Here is an 11763-nt window from a genome sequence, read left to right on the forward strand (position 1 = left end):
TGATTCCTTAGAATTTTTTTTCTTAGAATAGGCAGTATAAACCAGCCCATTTGTGAAAACAATCAAATTTAATCAGTTAAAGTCCCCCTGGGGTGAAAATCAAGTTTTTAATGTTGTTTATATGTCTATGCAGTGTTTTAAAGGTGCCATAGAATGGAAAATTAATTTACCTTGGCATAGTTGAATAACAAGAGTTCAGTACATGGAAATGACATACAGTGAGTCTCAAACACCATTGTTTCCTCCTTCTTATATAAATCTCATTTGTTTAAAAGACCTCCGAATAACAGGAGAATCTCAACATAACACTGACAGTGACGCAACAGTTGGGATCATTAATATGTACGCCCCCAATATTTGCATATGCCAGCCCATGTACAAGGCATTACACAAGGGCAGCCAGTATTATCGTCTGGAGCAGCACAGTCGAATCATCAGACTTTATGCAGGTAAGCAAGCAAGGACAACAGCGAAAAATGGCAGATGGAGCAATAATAACATCTCGGTTACGTATGTAACCCTCGTTCCCTGAAGGAGGGAACGGAGACGTACGTCAGTAGTGACCGACGAATTGGGATATCGCTAGAGAACCCCTATCAGCTTCGAGAGACCTAAAACAAGCCAATGAACATTGGCGTGCGATATTTGCATAATGCGCACCGCCCTTAACAGGTGGATATAAATAGGAAGCAGATGCAATCACACTCTGTTTTTCGCTGAGGAGACAACTGGTGTCCGCACTGCAGCGAGGGTACAGAAACTGTGGTGACGGGACGTACGTCTCCGTTCCCTCCTTCAGGGAACGAGGGTTACATACGTAACCGAGACGTTCCCTTTCAGTCGGTCACGTTCGACATACGTCAGTAGTGACCGACGAATTGGGATCCCAAATAAAGCGCCACAGTTACAAAACCCCTTCCAGTGCCCAGCGCAAGCTCTAACCACCCGTCTCACCAATTGGGACGGTGAAGGGGGCGAGCTTACGCCGAGAGAGTCTACTGCTGTTCCGACATACCCACTAAGTAAACTAGACTAAACTGGAAAAGCGAACCCAATGGGACGCTGCGGAGGCCACTACCTACCCTGTGGGGGAGGAGTTTACGTGGAGAATACACATATGGACTGGCCCGTGGGGCAGTACGCATATGAAGTGCCTGGGATGGCTCCACCTGGGTAGGGGGAGACTCATCTGACAGGTGACAGCAGAGCTGGCTCTGCTAAGGGAAGACACGGGCTTACCGTAGGGAGTTTGACCGTGGACAATACACATATGGGACCACTCATGTAGAGGGATCGCAACATATGGAACCAAGCCAACAGACAACGTCAGAGACGGATGTTGGCCTGGCAGAAGCCACTCCTCTAGTGGAATGGGCTCTCAACCCGAACGGGCAAAGCACGCCCTGGGAATCGTACACCAGGGCGATGGCATCCACTATCCAGTGGGCCATCCTCTGCTTGGAGACAGCCTTTCCCTTCTGCTGGCCTCCGTAACAGACAAAGAGCTGATCTGAGGTCCTGAAGCTTCAAGTTCTGTCCAAGTAAACACGCAGAGCGCAAACTGGACAGAGCAAAGCCAGAGCTGGGTCTGCCTCCTCTGAAGGCAGTGCTTGCAGGTTCACTACCTGATCTCTGAAGGGAGTGGTAGGAACCTTGGACTAAGGACTTCCCATCAACTGCATCATGATGTGCGGCAATAGCGGCAACATACACCTTGAGGGTGGAGGGAGACAGCCTTCGCTCCAAGCCTTCTTGCAGGAAGGAAAGCACAGATCTGACCGAGCATGATCGGGGGTCCTCTCGGTGAGAGGAACACCATTCAACGAACAGGTTCCATTTCAACGCATAGAGGTTCCTAGTAAAAGGAGCTCTAGCGGAAGTGATAGTGTCTGCAACTGCCTGCGGGAGATCACTTAGAACCTCCAGGGACCAAACGTGGAGGTTCCACAGGTCGGGATGCGGGTGCCAAAAGGTGCCCCCTCTCTGAGTCAGAAGATCCTTCCTCAGAGGAATGGGCCAAGGAGGGACTGTCGTGAGGAGCATTAGGTCCGAAAACCAGGTCCGGGTGGGCCAATACGGGGCCACCAACAAGACCTGCTCCTCGTCCTCCCTGACTTTGCACAAGAGCTGTGCAAGAAGGCTCACTGGGGGGAACGCATACTTGCGAAGGCCCCGGGGCCAGCTGTGTGCCAGGGCATCTGTGTCGAGTGTGCCCGCGGTCAGGGAAAAGAACCACTGGCAATCTGCAGTCTCCTGGGAGGCGAACAGATCTATCTGCGCCTCGCCGAAGTGTTGCCAAATCAGCTGGACCACCTGGGGATGGAGCCTCCATTTGCCCGCAAGAGGAGGCTGCCGTGAGAGCTCGTCGGCTGCACGGTTGAGCACACCTGGGACATGAATGGCACGAAGCGACCTCAGATGCTTCTGACTCCATAACAAGAGATGGTGGGCGAGTTGAGACATGTGACGGGAGCGTAGACCACCCTGATGGTTGATGTATGCCACGATCGCGATGTTGTCTGAACGGACTAGAACGTGCTTGCCTGTCAGCAGCTCCTTGAAGCGGCCCAGTGCAAGACGAACTGCCAGCAACTCGAGGCAATTGATATGCCAATGCAGCTGTGGTCCCGTCCACAGTCCCGAAGCTGCATGCCCGTCGTACGTGGCACCCCACCCCATGGTCGAGGCTGTGTGAACCCACTGGCGAGATGAGAGGGGGCTGCGGACGACAAGGCAGAGCCTCGGGTCCAGACAGACGCGCCCTCTTGTGACCTGGAGGATTCGGAAACAGCTCTTTTTGTGAGGAAGTGGGTACCGCTGAACTCCGGAGAGCCAGCGGCGGAACAGACAAAACAAATGCCCTCCTCCGGGGGTGGGAGAGACGATGGAATCCTCTCCCGAAGAGCTGCAACTTCCTCCTCCAGGTCGCCCAATCTCAGGATCGCGACTTCTGCGATCTCTTGCCACCTGGCTTGGCCTGAGCGGGCTGGGCGCTCCGTCCGCTGCCGGCTCCCTGCTGTTTGGCTGGTGGAGGCTGCTGCTTTGCCAACTTAGCAGGGGCGGAGGACGACGCGGGCGGGCAACCTCGGCGACGAGCAGGCTGAGGTTGCGCCACCGGCGGTGTGGAGGCAGCAGCTGGCCGGCGGGGCAAGACATGTTTAATGGCCTCAGACTGCTTCTGGGCGGCGGAGAACTGTTGGGCGAAGCTCTCCACCGCATCGCCGAAAAGGCCGGCCTGGGACACGGGGAGTCCAGGAACCGATATTTATCGGTCTCCCTCATGTCAGCCAGGTTCAGCCATAAGTGGCGCTGCTGGACTACAAGTGTAGACATTGCCTGACCAACAGAGCGTGCTGTCACCTTAGTCGCCCGGAGGGCGAGGTCGGTGGCAGCACGCAGCTCCCCAAGCAGCTGTTGGTCAAGGCCACCCTGGGGCATCTCCAATAGTGCTTTTGCCTGATAAACCTGCAAAAGGGCCATGGCATGCAGGGCAGAGGCGGCCTGCCCACAGGCTCTGTAAGCTTTCTCCGTCAGATTCGAGGAGAATTTACAGGCCCGGGACGGAAGGCGTGGTTCGCCGCGCCAGCCGGCGGCCGTAGGACACAACTGCATCGCTACAGACCGCTCGACTGGGGGGATCCCCATGTAGCCTTTAGCCTCTCCGCCATCCAGGGTGGTGAAGGAGGACGAGGGACCCGGTCTCGAACGAACGCTATATGGCATCCGCCAGGACTTAGTCACCTCGTCGTGCACTTCCGGAAAGAAAGGCCCGAGGTACCAATCGTTGAGCCGAGAAGGACCAGGACACGGTGGAGGATTCCATATGAGCCCGACCTTCTCGGCCGCCCGGGAAAGCACAGCAGTCAACTCAGGATCCGACTTGGCGAAGGCTGAGGCCCCTTGGGGCAGCAGCGCGGCCGAGTCTTCCTCTCCGAGGACTCTTGCTCACCTTCCGATGCCGTGATCGACATCTGATCCTCTGCAGGTGCACCAAAGGTCAGCACCGGACGCTCCGTAGAGGGCCCAGTGAGGCACGATGGTAACACCACGGGCTGCGGTGCTGAAGAGGCGGCAGGGGCCTGCGGAGCAGTGCTCGGCGGGGAAGCCCTCACCGTGATCCTCAAATCACCCTGCCTACACGCAGACGAACCGTCATTCTGACCGGAGCCGGAAAAAACGGCCGCACGGGGCATAGGGGAGGGGACCCCTGCTCCCTGAGAACCAAGGAACGAGAGTCTCGATCTCAGCACCGCGATAGTCATGTTCCCACAATGAGAACATGAACTATCTACAAACGCCGCTTCAGCGTGCTGCCCAAACACGTGACGCAGCGATTGTGTTGAGTTGAACTCTGTATCGATAGCAGATGTTTCTGCCCGGCTCCAGCTCGCGACCTCGCTGCAGTGTCGTCGCTCCAACACAGGTAAGCTGAACGCTTTCTCGAAGAGGCTTGTAGCAGTTTTCTTAGTCAGCTGTAGGACACCAAAGTTTGGCTCCGAAGTGAAAGACAGAGTGCGATTGCATCTGCTTCCTATTTATATCCACCTGTTAGGGGCGGTGCGCATTATGCAAATATCGCACGCCAATGTTCATTGGCTTGTTTTAGTTCTCTCGAAGCTGATAGGGGCTCTCTAGTGATATCCCAATTCGTCGGTCACTACTGACGTACGTCGAACGTGACCGACTGAAAGGGAACTGACATGATCCAAGATATTTTTAGTGATATTTGTAAATTGTCTTTCTAAATGTTTCGTTAGCATGTTGCTAATGTACTGTTAAATGTGGTTAAAGTTACCATTGTTTCTTACTGTATTCACGGAGACAAGAGGCGTTGTTATATTCATTATTAAACACTTGCAGTCTGTATAATTCATAAACAAAACTTCATTCTTTATAAATCTCTCCAACAGTGTGTAATGTTAGCTTTAGCCACGGAGCACTATCAAACTCATTCAGAATCAAATGTAAACATCCAAATAAATACTATACTCACATAATCCGAAGCATGCATGCAGCATGCATGACGAACATTTTGCAAAGATCCATTTTGAGGGTTATATTAGCTGTGTGAACTTTGTTTATGCAATGTATTATAGAGTCGCGAGCTCGGGGGCAGGGAGCGCGAGCAATTAAAGGGGCAGCAGCCTGGCACATTTTTAATTATGCCCCAAAATAGGCAGTTAAAAAAATTAATTAAAAAACATCTATGGGGTATTTTGAGCTGAAACTTCACAGACACATTCAGGCGACACCTTAGACTTATATTACATCTTGTAAAAAAAACGTTCTAGGGCACCTTTAATATGCTTTAAGACAAACCATGTGCAAATTCATCAGTCAACACCATTGCTGGGTATTTTCTCCTTAAATCTGAAGTGAAAAAACGTGGTTTGAAATTGCTGGTGTTTGTGACATCACTAACTACCTTGTAACCAATCACGTCTACATGCCGGCAGGCTTTAGCATATCATTAACAGAGAACTAGCAGGGGAGTCTCGAGAGAAGCCAGATTATTTTGGTATATTTTTCTGTTGATATGAAAAATTGTATAGAATTAGCAATATGGTATGATGTTATGAACTATATACCTTTCTCCACTGATGTTCCGAGGTTAAAGCATTTGTAAGGAGACTGATTGTTAGAAGGCAGCTGTCTGACATGACGAACAGGAACATGGTTTGTGTAACATTAGCAACACATAACTATTCATATTACTGTTGTGTCTTATGTGGTAAAGAGCAATTCCATTGTCCAGCGTTTCCTCAGTAAGTTGACCGAGTGGATCTCTGAGCTGCACAAGCAAGTTGAGGCAGGGCTAATTTGCATATTTATTGATCCACGTATATTAAATAAGGCAAGGGTGTAGAGTTACATTCAAGCCATTTTAAACCCTTTTTTTTTTTTTTTTACACAGGAAAAACTTTAAAATATGTAATTTTGTCAAGCAAAGTTTGCTTGAGTTTTATGGGATAAAATTGACTTCAGGGAGACTTTAAAAGAATGAATATGGTTGTAATGTTTGTATATAACTGCAAATGTCAATTAATTCAAATGCATGAGACGGTTTAATATGCAAACCTAGAAATTGTGCATTTAAATATTGTACAGTACCGTTGCACAAATCTCATGTTTCATTTATCCATGACTGACAAATGTAATGCTATTCTGCCCTATAGCAACATTTAGCAGAAAATTGGTTTAATTCATGCATTACATTTACACAAAATCCTGTGTAATATTTCATTAGCATCCAGGAATTGTATGGTTTGACTTTTCTGAAACAAAACAGATCTTGAAATGTTCTCACTATGAAGAATTTTAGATATTTATAGTGTATTTGGTGAACTATTCCTTGAACCTATTGATAAAGCTACCTGTGCATTTGAAGGCCAAGAGTTTATTTAAAAGGAATAGAAAGTTTTACAGTTTCTACAAAAAGTGCACACCAATCCAAACACAGAGTCACAACTGATGTTTCCAGATGTTTTATTGGTGTTAAACTGACACTGTTCATTCAGCAGTTTAATCAAACAGGCCGAAGCCCATGTCCTCATCAGACTCCTCCGATTCCTCCTTGGGCGCCTCCTCTTTGGCAGCGGGAGCTGCGGATTTCTCCACCGCAGCGGAAGCAGCAGGAGCTGCAACAGCGAATGCGGTGGGATCAGCCAGGAAGGCCTTCACCTGTGGAGAAAGACACATTACAGGTCAGACTCGTTTCAGACATTGCTTTTAGTGCCAATGAAGGCAGGAAGGAAGAGGGGAAAAAAAAAAAAAAAAAAAAAATATCTCTTAGGATTTTGTCAGCCCAAGCATCCCTGCCTGCCGGGAAAAAAAAAGACCTGACGCAGACAGACTCGGACGAATGGACCCACGTCACTGTGTGCAGGATGGATCGACAGAACGACACGGATCAGCCGTCATGTAACCTAACCTGCGGGAGGAGCACGTTTGTGGGGAAAAAAAAGAAGAAAAAAAAAAAAAAAAAAAAAAAAAAACACAGCAAAAAGAACAGTGTTTTACCTTCTCAGCCAAGGGGAAGGAGTAGTCGGTTTCCACAGCGACAGCGAGGACCCTCTTGTATCCATTGATGACAGAGTGAGGGATGGAGGCGAGGGTGGGGTAGCCGATCTGCAGACACACACTGGCGATGTTCCTCACACCCTGAAAGGGAAAAAAAAAAAACAGACAAGTTATAGACAGATGTCAAGTGCTTCCCAGGCCTGAAGGATGGGCTTGGGGGGAAAATGTCTGAGACCAAGCGTCCCTGTGAGCCATGGGATGCAGACGCACAGGTATAGTAGGAAACACGTTTATGTGTGCAGGGGGAACGACAAACAGGCACTGCAACAGCCGGTCTGTAACTTATCCTGCATTTTTACAAATACAATTATCATCCTGAGGTGGCATCAAGGGGTTGGTAATACTAGTTTAACTCCACTAACCTCCAGGAACCTCTTATGCAGGGCGTCTTCAGTGATGTCCAGCACCTCGGGGCTGTAGACGCTGCCGTTATCATACACCTGCTGGATGATCAGCCCATAAGAGAAGGGCGAGATGTTCAGCATGTTGAGCAGCGTGGCCTCGCTGGCGCCCACCTTGTCTCCAGGTTTGATCAGTTGAACATCGCTCTGCAGGAAACAGGTTGGTTAGTTAATTTGCAGTATTAAGAAAATCTAAATTGGAAATATCAACATGGACTTTCTCACATTGACACTAGTGCAGCAAAATGTTTCTTTAACCCTCTGGTGCTCTTCGAGTGACGATCAAAATCCCAATTTCTTTTTTTTTCCCCTTCAATGAAGTGTACTATATTTTAGTACAATATTTTGTGTTTTCAGGGGATTTTAATGGTACTAAATCTTATTGATGCAGTAGTTATATTCCATTTATTTAATTTGAGCATAGACCTGAAAATTAAGTCTCCAACTTAGGCTACATCCACACAAAGCCAAAGCTTTCCCTGTCCAATCTTTATTTTTCCTCGTCTCAAGAAGTCTGCATACAAGCAAAACCACTGAAACTGACTCAAAACGATGTAGTATACATGCCAGACCAGTATGTGGTGCTGTAATTCTGCCACAGAGAAACTAAAAGTGGACTAGAATTTTTTATTAATTTTTTTTTTTTTTTTTAAAAAGCAGTTTCAGGCTCCCAAAATGCCGGATACATCTGGACGAAACACCTAAACGATACAAAATTTGTGTATACATCTAAATGCGACTCCATGTGACGGGCTCTTAAACTGTCAAATCTTGAATGCTTTTGTGCACAGACTTCAGTTCATTCTTTTAATAAAAAAAAAAAATAATAAAAAAAAAAAAAAAAAAAAAAAAAACACGGCAGATTGCTTAATTAAAAAAAAATAAAAAAAATAAAGCGCTTCAGGTTTTAAAATTGCTGTAAGATGATTAAATCGCATCCAAAATAGAAATTTTACACAGTGTGTACTGTATAGTTGGATTTATAACAGCATCACTGCAAAACAATGCTGCACAATCTTGTTTTCACCAAAAATCGTACTCACCAAAATTTCAATGGTTCCTCTGGAGATCTTGGTGGTGATTCCCAAAGCCTGGAAGAAGGAGGTCTTCTCAGGACCCAGACCAGTGTTCTGCGCCGGAACGGTCACCTCACAGGGGGCGATGGCACCGGCACGGGCAGCAGCGGGCACCTACGATCAGAGATGATCATAGTTACAATAAAAGACACGCATTTAAGCCCTGACTGCTCAGTCGCTCAACAGCGATACTCACTTTGTTTGCCAGCAGCAGGTCCCTGACCTCAGTCAGATCCTCCTTTGTGAAGACGAAGCCCACGTTCCCACGGATGTGGGGAAGCAGCCTGCAAAAAACACAGGGAATAAATCAAATTCACCTGGAATTCTTTAAAATGGCAAAGAATACCTGCAGCGGATACAGAATGTATGAGACCAAGCGTCCCTGTGAGCCGTGGTATGCAGACACACAGGGATAGTAGGAAACACGTTTATGTGTGCAGGGGGAACGACAAACAGGCACTGCAACAGCCGGTCCGTAACTTATCCTGCATTAATCAGTACTGTATTAATCCTGTTGCTCGAAGGACTGAATGTTAAAAATCAACTTGAAAATTTACATCAATATTGTAGTGATGCGCTTTTGAATCACTGCATCATGAAACTTTGAATTATACGGTGTTATTAAAACATCTACAAATGTGTAAAACTGATCAGATTTCAAAGAATTACTAGTTAATAGTCTCTTATTGTCTCTTATTATGTATACACCTTTTTTTGTATTTTGCCTCATTTATAAAGACATGCATAAGATGATCCTAAATGTAAAAGCATAACAAAACATTTCTAAAATGTTCCTATGAATGATTTATAAATTGTCGGTATGCACAAAAATGTTCCTGAATGCATCTCTTTATATAAATCTTATGGTTCAGACTCAATGGGCAAGGAAATTTGTTCCTCATTTTGGATTTAGTCAAATCCAGTCCTATGTGAGTTTTATAAATGAGGCCCCACTTTAAACTTTAAACAGCCAAATTTTTCTACCATAGATCATCCTTGTGCCCAGACCGACACGCACCTCTCCAGAGCCGGGTTGTTCTCCAGGTGGCCACGGATGGCCTTACGCATCATGGTGTTTTTGCCCATGAGCACGACGGCCTTGCCCCGCAGGGACAGACGGATGGTCTGCATCTGCTTGGAGCCGACATTGTCTGCGCCCACGATGAAACACTTCGGGAAGTCATCCAGCAGTTGCTGCACACATGGAGAAAGACACGTCAGAAATGACTCGACCTCACGGGAGTCACGATTAAAACATGTCTGAGACCAAGCGTCCCTGTGAGCTGTGGGATGCAAACGCACAGGGATAGTAGGAAACAGTTTAATTTCAGCAGGGGGAACGACCAATCAGCACTGACACAGCTGATCTGTAGATGACCTGCTGTACCTCACGCCATAAAGCGCTGAGAACTTACGATGATCTTCAGAAAATAGTTGGACTTCCACGTGGCCCTGTCTTCCCTGGGCATCTTTGCAGTGCTTCCAAGGATCGGTGAACAGCCGGTTTAAAGACAAGGTTGAAAAATCTGTGAAACAGACACAGGAAATCGTGTGAGGAGTCTTGCTTTGTTATAACACTTTATTTGAAAGTGGACAAATCCTTATTCCTGATAATTTACTCAGCCCCATGTCATCCAAGATGTTTATGTCTTTCTTTCTCCAGTCGAAAATAACTAAGGTTTTTGATGAAAAAAAATTCCAGGATTATTCTCCATATAGTGGACTTCACTGGACTCCAAACGGTTGAAGGTCAAAATTACAGTTTCAGTGCAGCTTCAAAGGGCTTTAAACGATACCAGACGAGGAATAAGGGTCTTATCTAGTGAAACGATCTGTCATTTTCAAAAAAAATACAACTGTATATGATTTATAAACAAATTATCACCTTGCAGGTGCGTCTGCTTTCTGTATTCTTCAAAAAGCTTACGCTGTATGTCCTACGGCTTCCCTATTCAACTTACGGAAAAAAACGGAACCGGCGCCGCGTTTTTTCCGTAATGTGTAGGACATACAGCGTAAGCTTTTTGAAGAATACGGAAAGCAGAAGCACGTGCAAGCTGATCATTGGTGTTTATAAAGTATATAGAGTTGTATTTTTTTTTCGAAAATGACTGTTTCACTAAATAAGACTTATTCCTCGTCTGGTATCATTTAAAGCCCTTTGAAGCTGCACTGAAACTGTAATTTTGACCTTCAACCGTTTGGAGTCCATTGAAGTCCACTATAAGGAGAATAATCCTGGAATGTTTTCATCAAAAACCTTCATTTCTTTTTGACTGACAAAAGAAAGACATGAACATCTTGGATGACATGGGGGCGAGTAAATTATCAGGAAAGTTTTATTTGAAAATAAACTAATCCTTTAAGAGCTAAAATGCAGCTGGTTGAATCTCAAAGCCAAAATACACTATTTGGAAACATTTTAGGAACATGAAAACATTTTCATGACAACTAAAGCACTATTATTTGATCTATTGGCCTTAATTTGCTAAATAATGTCTGAGACCAAGCGTCCCTGTGAGCTGTGGGATGCAAACACACAGGGATAGTAGGAAACAGTTTTATTTCAGCAGGGGGAACGACCAATCAGCACTGACACAGCTGATCTGTAGATGACCTGCTGTAGATTAATGTGTACTAATATAATATGCACATTTACATATATACACACACACCTATAAATACATATATATAAACGTATAATCCACCTCTATAATCAAAATAAGAAAATAGCGAGAAAATCAAGTATAAACACGTTTCACTTCTCATCTCACATGGCGCAAAGGCCTAAGCTAACAGGCTAAAGCTAACTCTTTCCTAAAACAACTATTATTATACACATATCGCATAAGAATTATATCTCCTCGTGATTCTTAATACATTTATGATATATTTACAAGCTCGAACGATCAGGTGTATCGTTTAAAAATTAGAAAAGCAGCACAAGGCCGCACTATACCTTACCTCACGGTAGGGACGCGTGAAAGAAAGAGAACGCTGTAGGAAGCGGCACAATATTAGTACCAGTAGAACATCCAATCAGAATGGCGCGGGAGAGCGTATCTGTGCGCTGATTGGTCAATACACATGTCTATCACTCTGTAGTAGTGATGGGCGTTTTCCAAAGCCGCTTTCCACTGGAGATTAAAGAAAATGATTCGACATAAAGTCAAATTATTTAAAACATATAAAAAAAATATTTCTCA

At 45.8% G+C, this 11763-nt stretch overlaps 1 protein-coding gene and 4 non-coding genes across 5 annotated transcripts; all 5 read right to left on the reverse strand.

Moving 5' to 3' along the window:
• Positions 1-6469: 6469 nt before the first annotated feature.
• On the reverse strand, positions 6470-11648 carry rplp0 (ribosomal protein, large, P0). Its single transcript, XM_048186798.1, has 8 exons — positions 11522-11648; positions 9973-10083; positions 9576-9751; positions 8754-8841; positions 8525-8671; positions 7443-7628; positions 7021-7161; positions 6470-6681 (listed from the first exon to the last, which is right to left on the reverse strand). Exons 2-8 carry the CDS (start codon positions 10024-10026, stop codon positions 6523-6525), a joined length of 951 nt encoding a protein of 316 aa, XP_048042755.1. The 5' UTR covers positions 10027-10083; positions 11522-11648; the 3' UTR covers positions 6470-6522.
• LOC125268029 lies at positions 7245-7373 on the reverse strand. The gene has a single exon (XR_007184795.1). It is a non-coding gene; the product is annotated as a small nucleolar RNA SNORA63 (small nucleolar RNA).
• LOC125268033 lies at positions 8920-9048 on the reverse strand. Its single transcript, XR_007184798.1, has one exon. It is a non-coding gene; the product is annotated as a small nucleolar RNA SNORA63 (small nucleolar RNA).
• LOC125268031 lies at positions 9814-9941 on the reverse strand. Its single transcript, XR_007184797.1, has one exon. It is a non-coding gene; the product is annotated as a small nucleolar RNA SNORA63 (small nucleolar RNA).
• Positions 11053-11180, reverse strand: LOC125268030. The gene has a single exon (XR_007184796.1). It is a non-coding gene; the product is annotated as a small nucleolar RNA SNORA63 (small nucleolar RNA).
• Positions 11649-11763: the final 115 nt, after the last annotated feature.

The sequence above is a fragment of the Megalobrama amblycephala genome, linkage group LG4 (assembly GCF_018812025.1).
Source record: "Megalobrama amblycephala isolate DHTTF-2021 linkage group LG4, ASM1881202v1, whole genome shotgun sequence".
NCBI classification, from domain to species: Eukaryota; Metazoa; Chordata; class Actinopteri; order Cypriniformes; family Xenocyprididae; genus Megalobrama; species Megalobrama amblycephala.